Here is a 21355-nt window from a genome sequence, read left to right as displayed (position 1 = left end):
TTATTGATGTTTATCACTGGCAAGGTCAAGAAAGGAAAATGTAGTGAATATATACTGCATATATGTAATACATAAAGGTCTACACCTATACTGCTTTCTGTAGGTTAGTATGCTCTCATAATTTAAAATTTGTTTGTTAACAAGCTACAGTAGACATACTGAGTCAACCTACTTCTGAAATTTAACTATTTAAAAATTGCATGAAAAATAGAGAAGAGGTCCTTAACAGTTCTTCAGGTAATTTTCAGCATCAAAACGTATCAAAACAGCAGTGGAAAGAAAACATTCTTCCTCTCATCCACCAAACATATTCCATACACATTTCAGATTCCACCTGTTGCAACCCCTGGTCTGCTGCAGTTCCCTCAGTGACCAAGTCACCTTGTTAAGGTTGCCAAATCCCATACGCTGCACTGCAGAAGTCTTCCACTCAGGAAGAGGGGGCACAAACTGTACTGCTGGAGGCTGCTGCTTCAGTACCCCCAAGGGAAGGGTACACAGCACAGCATCACATTTGTAAATGAAAGTCTGGCTAGTAGATCGGGTATTTACAGCTATCACTTCACAGCCTGGAAAGGGGAGAGAAAGACAACCATTTAATAGGCCAGGAGGCAAGAGCATTGGATTAAAAATGAAAGAAGCTACCATAAAAACACATCCACATCAGAAAACATTTTGTTCATGGAGATGGCTTTACACCAACAATTACTTCACTTGTAGGCAACTGAATGTTACTGGCCACATTCCAAAAAATGTAATTTACGCAGCATCTAAAAATGGCCAAACTGGGATAAGCCTAAAGGGTCATCTAGGCCAGTAAATAATATTTAAATATATGCATAAATAAAGAGCAAGTAGAGTGAGCCTCTCACCAAGTTGCTCCCCTAGTTGACAGTTTCCTGAGCCCAATGTTTTGAAGAACATAAAAGATATATGCCTTCCGTTTGCTTGAGTCCATATTACATTCATTTGTACTTCTAACACCAGATCCTGACACCAAGTTTTAAGCAGTCCAAGACCTCTTACTCCAACCGCTTCAATCAATGAAGTAAAGAAATGAGAATGTGAACTCATGAATCAGTAAATACAACTGAAAAGGATGGAGTCAAACCAGCCACAGAAATAAGCAAAACCCATTACTGATTAATAAATCTCTTAACAGCTTCCTACACATTAATCACAATAAAACATGTGGCTCTTTATCTAACCCGAAACATATAATGGGAGGGTTTTTACAAGATCAATCTTCACACTGGCTTCCAGAAGCACTGAAATCTAATTTATATGATCATACTCCCTCAGAGCAGTTTTCTGGAGGAGGTGGTTTATTTTACCTGATGCTGTATAGCGAACCTGTCGAACTGCTGTGTTTAATTTAATATCCAACCCTTCTGCTAAGGCTACAGGCACACAGGAATATCCATTCCTCACAGTCAGGTGACTGCCTGTGAATTCAAAGTCATCATCCTGAAGTGAAGATGCATAAAAAGCAATTATAATGAAATCACGTAATTCAACAGGAAATAATCAGCAACTATACACCATGGCAAAACTTTTTGAAAAACTTTTTTTCAAAGACTGAGTCCAACAAATTTGAAACCTTTCTGTTTATTAGTCAAGTAACGGCTATAGGAACTAGGTATACGTAGACAGTATTATTAGAGATTGTTTTGGCACTAGCAAAAAGCTGTCTGCAACTTCATCAGCAAATAATCATCAATCATGTAAAAGCTCAGTATCTGCATAAAAGCACAGAGCACTGAAGTGTTTAGAAATTGTTAACATAGAGAAGATTCCATGAAGAATGAAACAAATATAGCTTAAGATTTTAGTGTATTGCTGAATTAATGCATTAGTTAGCTACCTGGTCCCAGTGCTTCAGTGAAAGCGTAGACAGGGGTGTAGCATTAGCAAATTCTAGGTTTGCAAAATGCCAGTCAAGTATTTGCCTGTCTCTTGATGACAGATAAACATCACTAGAAAAAAACCAAACATAATAAAAAAGACATTTAGTTTGCTAGTGTGGGATGATGCAAATGCATTGGTTTTGAAAATTTATTCATCATCTTTTTTGTTTGAGTCCTTATTAGTGGAGAAAAAAAAAAAACAAACCACACATGCAGATTGTTTCAAACATTTGGACCTCCTTCATGAAAGCTGAATATCAAAAAGCAGCAAATTCAGATTTTCAAAGTAGAGTTCATATAATCATAGAATGGTTAGGGCTGGAAGGGACCTTCAAAGGTCATCTAGTCCAACCCCCCTGCAACAAACAGGGATATCTCCAACTAGATCAGGTTGCTCAGGGCCTCGTCCAACCTGGCCTTGAACGGCTCCAGGGATGGAGCATCCACCACCTCTCTGGGCAACCTGTTCCAGTGTTCTACAACTCTCATGGTAAAACATTTTTTCCTAATATCCAATCTGAATCTACCTCCCTCTATTTTAAAACCATTACCCCTTGTCCTATCACAACAGGCCCTCCTGAACAGCCTCTCCCCATCTTTCTTGTAGGCCCCCTTGAGGTACTGGAAGACCGCTATAAGGTCACCCCGGAGCCTCCTCTTCTCCAGGCTGAACAGCCCCAACTCTTTCAGCCTGTCCTCATAGGAAAGGTGCTCCAGCCCTCTTATCATGTTCGTGGCCCTCCTCTGGACCCTCTCCAACTGGTCCATGTCCTTCTTATGTTGGGGGCTCCAGAACTGGATGCAGTACTCCAGGTGAGGTCTCACGAGGGCAGAGTAGAGGGGGAGAATCACCTCTCTCAACCTGCTGGCCACGCTCCTCTTGATGCAGCCCAGGATGCGGTTGGCCTTCTGGGCCGCAAGAGCACATTGCCGGCTCATATTGAGCTTCTCGTCCACCAGTACTCCCAAGTCCTTCTCCTCAGGGCTGCTCTCGATCCATTCACCACCCAGTCTGCATTTGTGCCTGGGATTGCCATGACCCAGATGTAAGACCTTGCATTTGGCCTGGTTGAACTTCATGAGGTTGGCACGGGTCCACCTTTCCAGCCTGTCGAGGATCCTCTGGATGGCATCCCTCCCTTCCAGCGTGTCGACGGCACCACACAGCTTGGTGTCATCGGCGAACTTGCTGAGGGTGCACTCCATGCCACTGTCCACGTCACCAACAAAGATGTTGAAGAGGGCCGGGCCCAACACGGACCCCTGAGGGACGCCACTTGTGACCGGTCTCCACTTGGACATCGAGCCGTTGACCACTACTCTCTGAGTGCGGCCATTGAGCCAATTCCTTATCCACCGAGTGGTCCATCCATCAAACCCATGCCTCTCTAGTTTAGAGAGAAGAATGTCGTGCAGGACAGTGTCAAAAGCTTTGCACAAGTCCAGGTAGATGATATCCATTGGTCGACCCTTGTCCACTGATGCTGTCACCCCATCATAAAAGGCCACCAAGTTGGTCAGGCACGATCTGCCTTTGGTGAAGCCATGCTGGCTGTCACCCACCACCTCCTTGCTCTCCATGTGCCTTAGCATGGTTCCCAGGAGAATCTGCTCCATGACCTTGCCAGGCACAGAGGTGAGGCTGACCGGCCTGTAGTTGCCCGGGTCCTCCTTGCTCCCCTTTTTAAATATGGGGGTTATGTTCCCTCTCTTCCAGTCATCGGGGACCTCGCCAGACCGCCACGACTTCTCAAATACAATGGCCAGTGGCTTGGCAACTTCATCCGCCAGTTCCTTCAGGACCCGCGGATGGATCTCATCAGGTCCCATGTAAAATTCATGTAAACATTCATGTAATTCATGTAAACATGAGTTTACATGAAAAAATTCATGTAAATTTCATGAATTTCATGAGTTCATGTAAAACATTCTAAGTGAAGCTAGAAACCTAACTTTAGAAATAAAAAAAAGTTATATAAATAATGGCTTAAGGAGCATGTACAAAGAAGACAACTAAAAACCTACCATAATCACACAGAGCACAAAATAACGATATTCTGCCAAAATAATCAGGATTGGTACACCATCACAGACGGAGATTTTGAATCTCAAAGGCTGAGATCAGGCACTGGTTACAGTAAAGATTTCTACTGAAATGCACCCTAGCTAAGAACCACCTTTTTGTCCAAGTCACCTCTAAAAACGAGGCAGATAAGTTCTAAAACTGACGGAGCTCAAACTCTGTGTTTGCACCTTCCTAACCCCTTGAGTTACCACAATTAAAAAAAGCATACCATCAGATTTTTGAAACTCAGTGAAAAGTAGTAAAAAAACCCTGCTTTCCTGAGTATTTATTTTTATAGTTTGAACTTTACCTTGGTGGATTGGCTTCAAGTTCTTGTAACTTCTCTTCCAGCTTTCCTTGTGTTTCTGCCAATTCATCATACTCCTAGTAAGATTAAAAGTTAACATTAAAATCAGTTTACATGTAAAAGGAATTAAAGACATCATGTAGCAAAAAACTCGGCCTAATCTCAAGAGAAATCACTGGAGGATTCATGGTTTTAGTGGAATCTAAATCATTTATTTTTTCAACATTTAAATCCATCATATTTTGCTCTTCTGCTGTTTGAATATACCGAAGTCTATGCCACACTATAGAAAAGTAGTATGCTTGTATTTGAGGAATTTGAACACTCAGATCTGAAGAACATGAAGGTCCAGTAACTCCTGGTACTTTAAGGGTTCCTATGGCACAAAATGTTATTTCTGTTCTTCTTTCACTCTTAAAAGATTTTAGCTAGCATTGAACGTAAGAGACTTCCAAGGCAGTCATGCAAAAGGCAAAGACATGATCTAATGCAAGCTTCTTTCAGAGCTGTTGAACAGTTTCTAAGGTTTCCTTTCTACGGCATATTTCTACATCAAGATACACGCAGAGGGGGAACTAACTCTGCTTGTCAAGATAGACAAGTGATATCACTGCAATATGATATCTTTGCATAGAAAGAAATCTTTCACTCAGGAAACTGCCTTTTTTATCTTAAATAAAGGGATCTCTTCAAATGTAGATTTTCTTTCCAGACTATTATGAGACCCAGCAGTACTAAAGACCAAGCCTGATGTAAAATGTAGCCTTCAAAACATTAAACACTGTATGACACAAGACAGCACAGACTGCTGCCTGAAACCGAGCCTTCATCACGTTAATAGTCTCCATCATGAGCCAGGAAAGATGGGTACCTACAGCCCTGTTATCAGTGTAACAACCCAGAGTTACCATCGATCACATTCTCTTGAGAGTGTTGGATCAGAGTGAGAGTTGTGGAAACATTTGTATTGGCTAATTTTATCTGGCTGCTGAAGTCCCCAGAAACCACCGACTGAAGGGTGGTGTCTATGTCATCCTTTACCTTGCAAAGTGCAGTCAGATCTCTGTGTTTGCTTTTCACAAGAAACTCTGCTGTAATATCCCGAGGTGGCTTCACTTCTGATGCTTCCTTATACTGTTGATGAAGTTCCTTAATCTTCTCTTTTAAATTCACCATCTTTTTCAGTTGAAGTATGAAAAGGAAGAAAGAAAGAAAAAAAAAGAGAGGGAAGGTAGATTTCATACACATTACTCTTCAAAATGGATATTCATCTCAAACTATGCTATTATACCAAATAGGTTTCCTGGTTTTGGCAGATGTTACAGTTATATATAGTTGCATCCAATTCTACCTCCAAGAAAACACAATAAATACCACCAAATCCAAAGCAACAAGGCTTAAACCAAGCATGACCAATTTTATTAAATCATAGACCAGTTTGGGTGGAAAGGGACCTTAAAGATCATCTAGATCCCTTCCCACCCAAACTGTTGTATAATCATCTAGTTCCAACCCCCCTGCCATGGGCAGGGACACCCTCCACTGCACCAGGTTGTCCAAAGCCCCATCCAACCTGGCCTTGAACACTTCCAGGGATGGGGCAGCCACAGCTTCTCTGGGCAACCTGTGCCAGTGCCTCACCACCCTCAGAGGGAAGAATTTCTGCCTTACATCTAATCTAACAAGCCCAACTCTCTCAGCCTGTCTCCATAGCAGAGGTGCTCCAGCCCTCAGATTATCTCCGTGGACTCCTCTGGCCCCACTCCAGCAGCTCCATGTCCTTCTGATGTTGAGGACCCCAGAGCTGAATGCAACACTGCAGGGGGGGTCTCAGAAGAGCAGAAACAGAATCCCCTCCCTCAACCTGCTGCCCACGCTGCTTTGGATACAGCCCAGGACACGGTTGGCTTTCTGGGCTGCCAGAGCACATTGCCGGCTCATGTTGAGCTTCTCACCCACCAGCACTCCCAAGTCCTTTTCCTCAGGGCTGCTCTCAATCCATTCTCCGCCCAGCCTGTACTTGTGCTTGGGATTGCCCTGACCTACGTGCAGGACCTTGCACTTGGCCTTGTTGAACTTCGTCAAGATTCATACAGGGTCACCTCTCCAGCCTGTCAAGGTCCCTCTGGATGGCATCCCTTCCCTCCTGCATGTTGACCACACCACAAAGTTGGTGTCATGAGCAAACTTGCTGAGGGTGCACTTGATCCCACTGTCCATGTCGCCAACAAAGATATTAAACAGCACCAGCCCCATTACCAACCCCTGAGGAACACCACTCATCACTGATCTCCACTTGGACATTGAGCTGTTGACCACAACTCTTTGAGTGCGACAATCCAGATAATTCCTTATCCACTGAGTGGTCCACCCGTCAAATGCTTTGGACAAGTCCAGGTGGATGACGTCTGTTGCTGCTTGTCCCTTCTCTACCAAAGCCATAACCCCATCGTAAAAGGCCACCAAATTTGTCAGTCAAGATCTGCCCTTAGTGAAGCCATGTTGGCTGTCATCAATCACCTCCTTATTTTCCATATGCCTTAGCACAGTCGCCAGGAGGATCTGCTCCATGATCTTGCTGGGCACAGTGTTGAGACTGACTGGCCTGTAGTTCCCTGGGTCTTCCTTTTTTCCCTTTTTAAAGATGGGGGCTATATTTCCCCTTTTCCAGTCAGTGGGAGCTTCACTGGACTTCACTGCACCTTCATGCTCCTTATGAAGGAGTAAAATTTTGTGAAAGAATTGAACAAAGGGTTTAGCAGACTGTTTGCACATACGTACGGACAGACATGCGGTCTGAGAACAGGATGACCATCCTTTAAGTTATAAAGAGTGATTCATTGAACAACTGTCCATCAAGAACGCTTGAAGGGGGATCATCCCAGAAAACATATAAACTTTGTTACCGTGTTTTGGATTGTCGGCATGTGCAGCAGTAACTTGGGGAAAGGTAATTCCAGCAGGGGGAGATGGTGACCACCAACTCACAGACCATCTACCCTGAGCACCCCATGCTCAGAAGAAAAGGGCAGAGGCAGAGGACTGAGCATGCAAGCTAATTTACATGCTAGGTGAGAGAAAATTAACCAATGGGTTAAGAGAGTAACACTGAATATTTACAATTTCGGGGAAATGTTGTGAACATGAATGATTGCTATGTGTAACTCAGATTCTACCCTGGGACCATGCACGCATGCCAGGTGAAAAAATCCCCCATGCTCCCAGCGCAGCAATAAAGCAATGCCTGCTTTCCATCGCTACAGTTTGTGACAGCTTCCGTCCGGATTTTCAGTGACAATTAGATGGTCTCGAACATGATCTTCTCCTACAGTGGATGGTTCTTCATTCTCCCAGTCCCTGCCTGTGCCTTCTGTGGCTTGGCTGGTGCAGCTGGAGCACTTGCCAGAGAAGACTGAGGCAAAGAAGGCATTGAGAACCTCAGCCTTCTCCATATCCTGGGTAACCAGGTTTCACATTTCCTTCCAGAGGGGGCCCACATTTTCCCTAGTCCTCCTTTTATCACTGACATATCTGTAGAAGCTTTTCTTGTTGCCCTTGATGACCCTTGCCAGACTGAATTCTGTCAGGGCTTCAGCTTTCCTAACCTGATCCCTGGCTGCTTGGACAATTTCTCTGTATTCCTCCCAGGCTACCTGTCCTTGCTTCCACCCTCTGGAGGCCTTCTTTTTGTGTTTGAGTTTGTCCAGGAGCATCTTGTTCATCCACACAGACATTCTGGTGCTTTTGCCCGACTTTGTCTTTGCTGGGATGCACTGCTCCGGAGCTTGGAGGTGACCCTTGAATATTCACCAGCTTTCCTGGGCCCCTCTGCCCGCCAGGGCTTTACCTCATGGGACTCTACGGAGTAGATCCCTCAGGACCCCAAAGTCTGCTCTCCTGAGATCCAAGGCAGTGAGCTTGCTGAGCGCCCTCCTCGCCACCCTAAGGATCTTGAACTCCACCATTTCATGGTCACTGCAGCCAAGGGTGTCCTTGAGCATCACATTCTCCTCCAGCCTCTCCTTGTTGGTGAGAACAAGGTCCAGCATGGCACCTCTCCCGCTGGTTCCTCTATCACTTGAAGGAAGTTACTATCCATGCATTCCAGGAACCTCCAGGATTGCTTATGTGCTGCTGTGTTGTCTCTCCAACAGATACTGGGGTGGCTGAAGCCCCCTATGAGGACCGAGGCTCGTGAAGGTGAGGCTGCTCCTGTGTTTTTCATAGAGGGCCTCACCTGCTCAGTCTTGCTGGTCGGGTGGCCTGTAGCCGACCCACACTGTAACCTCACCTGCCCCTGCTCTCCCCTCTGTAATGTCGCCTGTCCCTGCTCTCCCTTTAATCCTGACCCATCAGCTCTCAGACAGCTCCTCATCCATCCCCAGGTGCAGCTTCATGCTGGTCATTGACATAGAGGGCAAGGCCTCCTCCTCCTCTCCCCTTCCTGCTTGTCCTTCCTAAAGAGCCTGTACCCTTCTGTTCTGACAGTCCAGTCACAGGATTCATCACACCACATCTCCATGATGCCAATAAGATCATAACCCTGCAGGTGAGCACACACCTCTAACTCCTCTTGTTTATTCCCCATGCTACCTGCGTTGGCAAAGAGGCATTTGAGCTGGGCCCCGAATGAAGTTGTTTTACTGGCTGGAGCGGTTGGAATTCTGTTCTGCTGCTCTTTGGGTGCTCTCAGCTTGTCTTGATGATATTAGCCCCCTCCCCCTTCAAGTCCAGTTCAAAGCCCTGTCCATGAGCCCCATTAGCGCATGAGTAAAGACCCTCTTGCCCTTTCATATAATCATAGAATGGCTAGGGCTGGAAGGGACCTTCAAAGGTCATCTAGTCCAACCCCCCTGCAACAAACAGGGATATCTCCAACTAGATCAGGTTGCTCAGGGCCTCGTCCAACCTGGCCTTGAACGGCTCCAGGGATGGAGCATCCACCACCTCTCTGGGCAACCTGTTCCAGTGTTCTACAACTCTCATGGTAAAAAATTTTTTTCTAATATCCAACCTGAATCTACCTCCCTCTATTTTAAAACCATTACCCCTTGTCCTATCACAACTGGCCCTCCTGAACAGCCTCTCCCCATCTTTCTTGTAGGCCCCCTTGAGGTACTGGAAGACCGCTATAAGGTCACCCCGGAGCTTCCTCTTCTCCAGGCTGAACAGCCCAACTCTTTCAGCCTGTGCTTGTAGGAAAGGTGCTCCAGCCCTCCCATCATCTTCATGGCCCTCCTCTGGACCCTCTCCAACTGGTCCATGTCCTTCTTATGTTGGGGGCTCCAGAACTGGATGCAGTACTCCAGGTGAGGTCTCACGAGGGCAGAGTAGAGGGGGAGAATCACCTCCCTCGACCTGCTGGCCACGCTCCTCTTAATGCAGCCCAGGATGCGGTTGGCCTTCTGGGCCGCAAGAGCACATTGCCGGCTCATATTGAGCTTCTCGTCCACCAGTACTCCCAAGTCCTTCTCCTCAGGGCTGCTCTCCATCCATTCACCACCCAGTCTGTATTTGTGCCTGGGATTGCCACGACCCAGATGTAGGACCTTGCATTTGGCCTGGTTGAACTTCATGAGGTTGGTACGGGCCCACCTCTCCAGTCTGTCGAGGTCCCTCTGGATGGCATCCCTCCCTTCCAGCGTGTCGACAGCACCACACAGCTTGGTGTCATCGGCGAACTTGCTGAGGGTGCACTCCATGCCACTGTCCACGTCACCAACAAAGATGTTGAAGAGGGCCGGGCCCAACACAGACCCCTGAGGGACGCCACTCGTGACCGGTCTCCACTTGGACATCGAGCCGTTGACCACTACTCTCTGAGTGCGGCCATTGAGCCAATTCCTTATCCACCGAGTGGTCCATCCATCAAATCCATGCCTCTCTAGTTTAGAGAGAAGAATGTCGTGCGGGACAGTGTCAAAAGCTTTGCACAAGTCCAGGTAGATGATATCCGTTGGTCGACCCTTGTCCACCGATGCTGTCACCCCATCATAAAAGGCCACCAAGTTGGTCAGGCACGATCTGCCTTTGGTGAAGCCATGTTGGCTGTCACCCACCACCTCCTTGCTCTCCATGTGCCTTAGCACGGTTCCCAGGAGAATCTGCTCCATGACCTTGCCAGGCACAGAGGTGAGGCTGACCAGCCTGTAGTTGCCTGGGTCTTCCTTGCTCCCCTTTTCAAATATGGGGGTTATGTTCCCTCTCTTCCAGTCATCGGGGACCTCGCCAGACCGCCACGACTTCTCGAATACAATAGCCAGTGGCTTGGCAACTTCATCCGCCAGTTCCTTCAGGACCCGCGGATGGATCTCATCAGGTCCCATGGACTTGTGCACCTTCAAGTTCCTCAGATGTTCTCGAACCTGCTCTTCAAGTACAGTGGGCGGTGGTTCATCCTCACAGTCCCTGCTAGTTCTTTCCACAGCTTGGGTGGTAAGACAAGAGGCTTTATCAGTGAAGACTTTGGGAAAGGTGAATGCCATCTGGTGCCAGCAAGGCTGATGCCATCCCATTATTGAAAAACCCAAAACTGTAGCGATGACACCAGTCACAGAGCCATGTATTAATAGACTGGGCATGTCTGTTTCTTCCAATGTTGTTGCCTGCAACCAGAAGAGAGGAAAAGATAACCTGTGCTCCAGATTCCGTTAGCAACTGTCCCAGGGCGCTGAAGGCTCCTTTGATCACTCTTAGACTATGCGATGTGGCGTCATCACCACCCACATGGCAGAGCAGTAATGGGTAACAGTCTGAGGGCTGCACCAGGCCAGGAAGTTTCCTAGCCATGTCCTTAACCCGGGTGCCAGGGAGGCAGCAGACTTCCCTAACAGGAGGGTCTGTCCGGCATAGCGGACCTTCTGTTCCGCTCAGAAGGGAGTCACCTATAACTATTACCCATCTTTTCTTCCCTGTGGAGATGGTCATGATACGACGGGTAAGCCTTTCTGACCCCAGCAACACCTCTAGAGTAGATGGACCATCATCCACATCATTTATCAACGGACTTTCCACTTATCCAGAGCCATAGCTGTTGTACAGAGACACCTGGGAAGGCGAGGTGGGCAAGAGGAGGCTTGCCTGCCTTCCTGAGCACGGACTTGCCTCCATTCACTCCTGTCTGAAGCCACCGCCTTCAGCCTTGTATGGGGAGGATATAGAATCCCCTGGATCTTGGTTTTCTTCTGGTGGCTGTTTCTGTTTCTGTCACAGGGAGGGCAGAGCATGAAAAGATAAGCCTATCTTTTTCTCAGAATCCCCAATGCTCCTTAACCTTTCTACTTCCTCTTGCAGCTCTCCAACCATGCTGAGCAGATCGTCCACCTGGTCACATCTCACCCAGCTGTTCTCACTGCTGCCATTCCTTACCAGTGAACGGCTCTGGCCCTCCCTGCAGCCCGACACCTGGCTGGCAGCATGTTTTCATGGAAGCTCTGTCTGCACTGCCACATCCATTACACCGAGTGCAAAGGACACAGCTTTCTGCAGGGTGGATACCACAGCTAAGCTTCTGAGAGGAGGATGGCCACCAAGGGAACTCACCTCTTGAGCTGGCAGGGTGCCTACGCCCTTCCTGGGCACTCTTCTGCGCAAACTGCCACGCCACATCCCAGCTGCCGCACTGTGCCGTTCGCCCACCCTGGGCGCGCGTGCTGCTCAGTCTCTCTGCTCCCCTGGCATTTCCCTGCCTCAGGAAAAGCCACTTGTGTGCCAAGATCTGCCGCTCTAAGTGGATCTGGTCAGCTCCAGAGCAGCTCCCCTTGGGAACTGACCGTTACATCAAAACTACTTACAAAATACATTGCAAATAACTTGGGATATTTGAGAGCTGTCCTCAGGCATTTTTAATTTGAGAAACTTCCACTGAGAATTAAAGGTGTCATCTACCACAACGAAAAACATTGTAAGTAGGCCTAATCCACTGTTTCTACACTACAAATCAGATTTCTGACAAAGAGAGCAAACATTTTAAAATAACCCCCAAAAGCCTCAGTCGTTATCAACATCTCTAAAGGAAGCTATGACAACACTGTTTATCAAGTCTGTCCTCTCCTTTTCTTGTCCCAGATTTGTGTTTTACAATCTTCTGCCTAATCATTTAAGTGCTCCTCCTCAAAAAATGGAGACTCCTTTGTCCTAACAGTGCTTCTAGGCAGGTCTTAAATGGTTCAAGAAAAGCATTAATGGCAACAGATAGTTTTCCATGGCAGTTTTTGTACATTTTGCCACTTTCTGAGGAACACAATGTTATCCTCTTTTTCTAAATGTCATCATCTGACCTTGTTAAGAAGATCTTTCAATTCCTCCTGTGTTTTCACAATTTTTTTCCAATGTTCAATCTGCTCATCCTTCACGTGCTTCTCCTGCAATCTGGAAAAGGTGAGAAGTGAGAGTCACTTCAGTGTAAAATCCTTGTGTTAATGAGAAAACTCATTATCACAATCTAATTAGTGTAATGCAATAAAAGCACATCATGGGATATTTTAGTAAATACTCATATGGCAATAAGAAAATTAGTACAAGTTTCTGTAAATAAGGGACATTTGGCTAGCTAAAACATAAGTCTGAAGTTATCTACTACTATTAAAAGCCACATTACAAATGCTATTAGCTTTCAAGTAGCATAAGTGGGCTGTATGTACATTAATCCATACTGAGTCAATTAGCCACCATCAGTTACTGTAGTAGGGATTTTCAGGAAGCTTTTGCTAAAAGATGTTTGCTCCTTTAACCATCTTTGGCATATTTTACTTTAATAAACAAGAAACACATATGAAAACAAGAACTCAGCAGAGACCTAACACCTGTATTAAGTGGGTAACGCTTACTCTAGGAGCATCACTATTGTTTCAGATATGTTTTGGAAAATCCTCCACAAAACAGGAAAGCCTACCATGAAGAGAGAAGTCACTTACTGTATGACAACCTCCAGAGCCTGACCCAGGGAGACTGGCTTATTATTGAGAACATTAAAATCCAGCTGATGACTGAGATAGGAGGTGGCTTCCAGCAGACGATTAAATTCTTGCTCCACCATTTCGTCTTTTTCTTTTGGAACCTAGGAGTCAAAAGAACAAATTTTCTTCTTAATAACCTATTTATAAGTGAAAAAAGAAAAAATTAGGTCATCAAAGCTCAAAGCCTAACAGACAAGACACTTGAGAAATACAGAGAAAATTTTAAAAGCAACCAGGGCAATGACAGCTTACCATCTCCAGTGCATCTAAATTCACACCACCTTACAACAAACTCAAAATGCGACCATTCCCCAAATCAGAGGAACGAGAAAGGTAGGGTGCAGATAAACTTAGAGCAGTGCTGGGAAAAAAAAAAAAAGGTATCACATACCCTAAACTTCAAGAGTACAAAAAGTAGCTGAGAATAGCCCTTGTAAAAAGAAATTTAATATCCTTAGCTCTCAAAAGGTCAGACATCAAGGTCTGTACAACACAAAGTCACTTTGCCAGGATGTCTGGCCAAAGAGCTACAAAAAGAGCCGGCAAATCACTACGACAACCGACTTCTCTTGCACAGGGATGGCCTGCTGGCACCAGATGGCATTCAGCTTTCCCAAAGGTGAAAGAGGGTCTTTGCTCATGAGCTACGGGGCTCATGGACAAGGTTTTGAACTACATTTGAAGGGGGAGTGGGATAATATCAGGCTTCATCAAGACAAGCTGAGAGCACCTGAAGAACAGCAGAACGGAATTCCAACCACTACAGCCAGTAAAACAGCTTCACCGGGGCCCAACTTAAATGTCTCTATGCAAACGCACTTGGCACAGGGAATGAACAAGGAGTTAGGAATGTGGGCACACGTGCAGGGCTGTGAGCTTATTTGCATCATAGAGACCTGCTGGAACAGAATGATACAGGCTCTTTGGGAAGGACAGGCAGGGGAAAGGAGGAGGAGGTGTCAGCCTCTATGACAATGACCAGCATGGAGCTGCACCTGGGGATGGATGAGGAGCTGTCTGAGAGCTGATGGGTCAGGATTAAAGGGAGGGCAGGGACAGGCGACATTACAGAGGGGAGAGCAGGGGCAGGTGAGGTTACAGTGTGGGTCGGCTACAGGCCACCCGACCAGCAAGACTGAGCAGGTGAGGCCCTCTATGAAAAACACAGGAGCAGCCTCACCTTCACGAGCCTCGGTCCTCATAGGGGGCTTCAGCCACCCCAATATCTGTTGGAGAGACAACACAGCAGCACATAAGCAATCCTGGAGGTTCCTGGAATGCATGGATCGTAACTTCCTTCAAGTGACAGAGGAACCAACGGGAGAGGTGCCATGCTGGACCTTGTTCTCACCAACAAGGAGAGGCTGGTGGGAAACATGACGCTCAAGGACACCCTTGGCTGCAGTGACCATGAAATGGTGGAGTTCAAGATCCTTAGGGTGGTGAGGAGGGCGCTCAGCAAGCTCACTGCCTTGGATCTCAGGAGAGCAGACTTTGGGGTCCTGAGGGATCTACTCCGTAGAGTCCCATGAGGTACAGCCCTGGAGGGCAGAGGGGCCCAGGAAAGCTGGTGAATATTCAAGGGTCACCTCCAAGCTCCGGAGCAGTGCATCCCAGCAAAGACAAAGTCGGGCAAAAGCACCAGAATGTCTGTGTGGATGAACAAGATGCTCCTGGACAAACTCAAACACAAAAAGAAGGCCTCCAGAGGGTGGAAGCAAGGACAGGTAGCCTGGGAGGAATACAGAGAAATTGTCCAAGCAGCCAGGGATCAGGTTAGGAAAGCTGAAGCCCTGACAGAATTCAGTCTGGCAAGGGTCATCAAGGGCAACAAGAAAAGCTTCTATAGATATGTCAGTGATAAAAGGAGGACTAGGGAAAATGTGGGTCTCCTCTGGAAGGAAACAGGTGACCTGGTTACCCAGGATATGGAGAAGGCTGAGGTTCTCAATGCCTTCTTTGCCTCAGTCTTCTCTGGCAAGAGCTCCAGCTGCATGGCCCAAGTCACAGAAGGCAAAGGCAGGGACTGGGAGAATGAAGAACCATTCACTGTAGGAGAAGATCAGGTTCGAGACCACCCAGGAAACCCGATGAGAAAGATCAGCATGAGGATGAGGAAGAAACTACACACTTCAGAAAGACTGAGAAAGCTCTTGGATGACTGCTAACCAGCACAGTAAGAGCCTAAGAGGTGCCGTTAACGCTGCTAAGCCTATCCCTATGAGTCTGTATCAGATGGCTCTCCTCCAATTGTTACTCACCCCTAATTCCAAGTATAACATGTATCAACTGGGAAGTTATATCAGTATCACATTGCTCTATTTAGGATTCCTCTTCGACTTTGCAGCTGGCAAAATGGTAACAAATAGCAAACATTCATTGTTGTGCGAATGGTCATCTTCTAGCTCTGTAGATTTTTCTTGTCTGGCATTTTGCCCAGACTGAAACATTGAGGTTATTTACAATTAATACAGCTATACTTCATCTCTGAGTACGTAGCATAAACACAACATGCCAACTTTTCCAACTGCCTATACTGATGTTGATTCTTCCACTATTGTTGTTGTAAAACATCTTAGAATCCCATACTGTTCTGCAGATAGGGTCTCCCTGGAGACTTACTGCATCATGAAATGAATTTCCCTATTTCTGATGGAAAGATCAGAAATAAGATCTTCACCTTTTTGAGAGATCTTAAGAATGAAGATACCTCCCCCACCCCATGGCTGTCAAAGATTCATGACCCATTTACTCTGCAATCAGTGCAAGGTTCTCCTTTTTGCTTGATTATAAGTGAAATTCTCCTATCGCTCAAGGTTATTTTGACACTACTATATTCAATACTGTATCCACTATTTAGTTCTCAAGATCATGTGCTTTAAAACACAATAAAGGTTTTGAGATACTGTCAGTTCAAAGATTGGAATATTATATGCAACAGCACTATAGAACACAGATTATACGATGACTAGAACACATATCTAAAGATTGGGGGTTTTTTTTACTATATGTAAGAATATTTCAAACTTTCCCTATACTTATCTCCAGTCTTGGCAAATCTACAATTTCAAGAGGTAGATGCATGCTCACGTTTTTACTCATTCGTGTAAAAATTCAAAATCTATCCCAAAGACCTGTATCACCTTCCCTGATTGGTACTGCTCCCCTTCAGAATTACATGCTGAAACTTCCTCTTGTGGAGCCTGAGGGGGGCGCAGGGAACGGGGCGCACGGCGGAGCAGAGACGCATCCAAAGGCCGTGGGAAACCCACGGCGGAGCGGGCGGCAGCGCCCGCAGCACCGGGACGGCGGTCACAGCCGCGCCGGAGCCATCTGATGGGTCAGGATCGCATCCTGCGGGAAGGGCTCACGGTGGGGCGGTCTGTGGGCTGTCCTGTGAGGAGGGGAGCCACTGGAGCAGGGAAAGAGTGTGAGGAGCCCTCCTCCTTTGGGAAAGGAGCAGCAGAAACAGCGTGTGAGGAGCTGCCCTGTGGAATCATACACACAGTTACCGTTGGGGCCCGGCCTTGATGATTTAAGCCTGTGCTCTTTTCTGAAGTTGGAAAACACCGATAACGAGGATGAGAAAGAGAAGGGAGTGTGAACAGCTGGTGCAGGGAGTGTGAGAAGCTGACATGGGAGTATGGGAAGATGATATAGAGTGTGTGAGGAAATGATGTTTAGTTTAGCAGGTGAAAAATAGCTCCTTTTTAGGCATAGCCAATAGTAAAGTTAAAATAGGTGCGTGCACTATTGTTTGTAACCAATCACAGCTGGGTGAGGGGCGCGTGGACACATCGTGGCTAGAGTAATAATCTATAAAAGCTGTCTGTATAACAATAATAAAGGTCACTCTGTTATCACATCTACGGAGTCCGTGCATTCAACCGCCGCACTGCCCTAAGCCCCATTCCCGTCCCTGCGCCGTGGGAAGGAGGGAGAGGCGGGAAGGAGGGAGGGGGTGGGGAAGGTGGTGTTTTTAGATCTGACTTTGTTTCTTGTTACCCTCTCCAGTAACTGCTAATAAATTGAACTGGTTTGTCCCCGGGCCGAGCCTGTTCTGCCCGGGCCGCGGTCGGCGGGTGCTCCCCTGTCCCTGTCTCACCCTCAGGGCTTTGCTCCATTTCTCCCCTCTCACCGCACCCAGGGGCACGGTGAGCGGCTGAGCTGTGGCTGAGCTGCCGCTGGGCTGGACCACGACACCAAGACTGCATTCAACACAAGGAAGTCAAAATTTGGTCTGGAAAACATATCCAGTTATACATATCAAGCTTTGTTTGCAACAGGTAAGGTGACAAATTTTGTGACACGCCTTTTTAAAGTATGACTAGTGCTATAATCTTCCTACTAACATCATCACCCTAACAAACGCACAGCTGTGAACAGCAGCAATTCCTTGCGCAGCAACCATCTTTGGACACAAGGAGCGAGGTCGCCTGTCCCACAGAGTGAGCCAAGGCAGCAGGACGAAGCTCTTCTCTGCTGAGCAACTCCCCCCTACCCCAGTGCTCAGCAGCACGCAGCCACACCGGTTATTCCATCCTGACTGGGTCTCCTAGAATAAACAGCATTTGAATGCGGTACAGGAAACACTACGGAGCAATTAGGAAGGAATATTCCTTTTAGGACAAGCAATCCACTCCCACTGGCTTCTCCTGTAAGTGCCTATCTGATGGGCAAGGGAAATTCTTGGACCACAGGACGCTGGAGCTGTAAATGGCTGAAGGGTTTAGCTGGATATAAGTAATACAGCATACTGTGAACAGAAAGGAGCAGGCTACAGTAAGGAAGGCTGTGTGGTCAAGCTGCAGGCATCACAGCCCTTACCGAGACAATAAAAAGCATGGTCTAAAATTCAAAGAAGCTAAACTGGGTCTTATCAGGTGGTGTTAACAGACTGAGTCTCTCCAAACTGCACAGGGATAACCTGCCTCACAGTGAGATACTGAAGGATTACTTGGGCAGAGGCAAGTACGTTACACGCAGGACTGGCTTCACATCACACGAGCAGACTGCCAGAGCTGCCTACAACGCCTTGGTAGCTCTCCCAGAGTTTATTACAACACCCTATTCACTCATGTGCAGCAAGAGAAGCTGCAGGTGCCAGGTTACAATACTTTTGTGCCAGAGACTGCTTTTTCAGGTCTCTAGCAAGCAGCCCAGTATCCTCATCTGTCTTCTTTCAGCAGTTACTCATAGTACCATGTTTTAAGATTCAGGAAGTAGGAACACTTCCAGTCAGCACATCTGTGAGACTCAGCACTAAACTGGGATCTATCATTTCTATCCCTAACAGCACTCCTTGACACTACAGTGGAAAGAAATAAAGCTAACTAAGTTTATGAATCCCAGCTCCAGAATATTATTGCTGAACTGTTGCATGTGTTCAACCAGCTGGCACTGGTTGGTCAAACCTTCAAAAAGCAACAGATACGCACAACAGCCAGAATGAGCTTATTTCAGGGAAAAGAAGTAGCAGCAGCAACAACAAAAGCTAGAGTGCCAGCACAGCAAACAACTGTTTCAGACAAGTGAGACAGACAACTGTCTAAGGAAAAACAGTAATGAATTTGGGAAGAACAAACAGGAACTTAGCTTCCACAAAGCCTCTGAAATTCAAAATTAAAAACTCGTAAGGAAAAAACAGGTTTTAGAAGCATAGGTGCAGATGTGCTAGAATATTACTACACTGCCTAAAAACAGACACACACTTTCATTACTCCTCTTTCTGGAAGCGATCTCCTGCTAGACCAACAGCATGGTGGCAAATACACTTGAGATATTATTTACTTTTAAAAGGTTCATGAAAACAGAATCAGACTTACAGCTTGTCCATTTGCTTCATAAAGTGGGCATTTTTGTTTGATCTTGGCCAACTCCATATTCACTTGTTTGCTGACCACAGCCATAGGATTTCCTCCTGGAAAACATTTTGTATAGTTAACACAGTACTCCTGCAAAGTTTGTCTGCAATTAAATAAAAATTCCACAGTTAAAGCTATTTCGGAGACTAAACACACTAATTCCAGTGAAAAATACATTCCGGTGAAGTAGTATAACATTATCAAAGGTCTACTCTTCACAGTAATTTTTGCAACAAGGTCATGGGAGAAAAAATAAAACAACACTTGTCCAACAACACTTAAAGGACAGTATGTAAAAAGCGTTTGAAAACCCAAGGAAAGCTCCCACAGCTGCACAGTAACTTCAGGAGCTTTTGGAAGTGTGGTGACATGGTGATGGAAACTGAATAACTCAGTCCTTAAAAACTTGGTGGAACGCCAACAAGTGACACAGTGAACATAATCTACTAAGATGAACCATGTACACCACTGTCCTGGAAGATGTGTAACTACACAGATTAGAAAACAATCTAGGAGAATCCACGTAGAAACATGAGGAAGGAAGAACGCATTGACTTTAAGCATCCAGAATCACTAAACATCAAAGCCTCTGCAAGTACAGCAGAGGAAAGGAAAAGAACAGACACAAATGGGAAATGGCACAGAAGATTCCTTCCACAAAATTAACTTTGGGAAAAGTTTTTCAGATGTACCTTCCCAATGCTCTCCGATTCTGCCATCCAATCAAATCCAGAGCCTTAGTTCAAAATAGAGGGGGAAGTTCAGCCACCTTAATAGCTCCCTTTAGAGAGGTGACTGAACAAGCAGAACAGAGTTTTGAAGTAAGTTCATGTTTCAAGTTCAATGACCTGGGAGAATGAAGAACCGCCCACTGTAGGAGAAGATCAGGTTCGAGACCATCTAAGGAACCTGAAGGTGGACAAGTCCATGGGACCTGATGAGCTGCATCCGCAGGTCCTGAGGGAACTGGTGGATGAAGTTGCTAAGCCATTATCCATCATATTTCAGAAGTTGTGGCAACCCAGTGAAGTTCCCACTGACTGGAAAAGGGGAAATATAGCCTCCATCTTTAAAAAGGGAAAAAAAAAAGACTCAGGGAACTACAGGCCAGCCAGTCTCACCTCTGTGCCCGGCAAGATCATGAAGCAGATCCTCCTGGCAACTGTGCTAAGGCACATAGGAAACAGGGAGGTGATTGGTGACAGCCAACATGGCTTCACTAAGGGCAAATCCTGCCTGACTAATTTGGTGCCTTCTACGATGAGGTTACAGCATTGATGGATAGGGGAAGAGCAACTGACATCGTCTACCTGGACTTATCCAAAGCATTTGGTACTGTCCCACATGACATCCTTGTCTCTAAACTGGAAAGACGTGGTTTTGATGGATGGACCACCCGGTGGATAAGGAATTGGCTGGATGGTCGCTCTCAAAGAGTTGCGGTCAACAGTTCAATGTCCACGTGGAGGCCAGTGACAAGTGGTGTTCCTCAGCGGTCAGTACTGGGGCCGGTGCTGTTTAACATCTTTGTTGGCAACATGGACAGTGGGATCAAGTGCACCCTCAGCAAGTTTGCAGATGACACCAAGTCATGTGGTGTTGTGGACACGCTGGAGGGAAGGGATGCCATCCAGAGGGACCTTGACAGGCTGGAGAGGTGGGCCTGTGAGAACCTCATGAAGTTCAAGAAGACCAAGTGCAAGGTCCTGCATGTGGGTCAGGGCAATCCCAAGCAAAAGTACAGGCTGGGTGGAGAATGGATGGAGAGCAGCCCTGAGGAGAAGGACTTGGGAGTGATGGTGGACGAGAAGCTCAACATGAGCCAGCAACGTGCGCTGGCAGCCCAGAAAGCCAACCGTGTCCTGGGCTGCATCCAAAGCAGCGTGGGCAGCAGGTCGAGGGAAGGGATTCTGCCCCTCTACTCTGCTCTCGTGAGACCCCACCTGGAATACTGCGTTCAGCTCTGGAGTCCCCAACATCAGAAGGACATGGAGCTACTGGAGCGGGTCCAGAGGAGGGCCACGAAGATGACCCGAGGGCTGGAGCACCTCTGCTATGGAGACTGGCTGAGAGAGTTGGGGCTGTTCAGCCTGGAGAAGAGAAGGCTCCAGAGTGATCTTATTGCAGCCTTCCAGTACCTAAAGAGGGCCTACAGGAATGCTGGAGAGGGGCTTTGGACAAGGGTATGTAGTGACAGGACAAGGGGCAATGGATATAAACTGAAAGAGGGGAGATTTAGATTGGATATAAGAAAA

At 46.6% G+C, this 21355-nt stretch overlaps 1 protein-coding gene across 7 annotated transcripts in view; it reads right to left on the bottom strand.

Annotated features, from left to right (window-relative positions):
* Window positions 1-21355, bottom strand: part of KDM1A (lysine demethylase 1A) — a 56569-nt gene that overhangs the window by 14795 nt on the left and 20419 nt on the right. For 5 of the 7 annotated variants that reach the window (XM_086625874.1, XM_086625876.1, XM_086625881.1 and 2 more), the window contains 8 exons: window positions 19062-19156; window positions 13195-13337; window positions 12559-12649; window positions 5321-5455; window positions 4283-4356; window positions 1865-1976; window positions 1335-1467; window positions 382-569 (listed from right to left, as the gene is read on the bottom strand). In XM_086625874.1, the coding sequence (XP_086482000.1) occupies window positions 382-569; window positions 1335-1467; window positions 1865-1976; window positions 4283-4356; window positions 5321-5455; window positions 12559-12649; window positions 13195-13337; window positions 19062-19156 (971 nt within the window). Of the gene's footprint in view, window positions 1-381; window positions 570-1334; window positions 1468-1864; window positions 1995-4282; window positions 4357-5320; window positions 5456-12558; window positions 12650-13194; window positions 13338-19061; window positions 19157-21355 lie in introns of all 7 variants that reach the window. The other 2 variants (XM_086625875.1, XM_086625878.1) reach the window with 1 other exon arrangement.

Source organism: Tauraco erythrolophus, chromosome 24, assembly GCF_009769465.1.
Source record: "Tauraco erythrolophus isolate bTauEry1 chromosome 24, bTauEry1.pri, whole genome shotgun sequence".
Lineage (NCBI taxonomy): Eukaryota > Metazoa > Chordata > Aves > Musophagiformes > Musophagidae > Tauraco > Tauraco erythrolophus.
The sequence above is the reverse complement of the archived record's forward strand: the minus strand, read 5'-3'. Positions and strand labels throughout refer to the sequence as shown.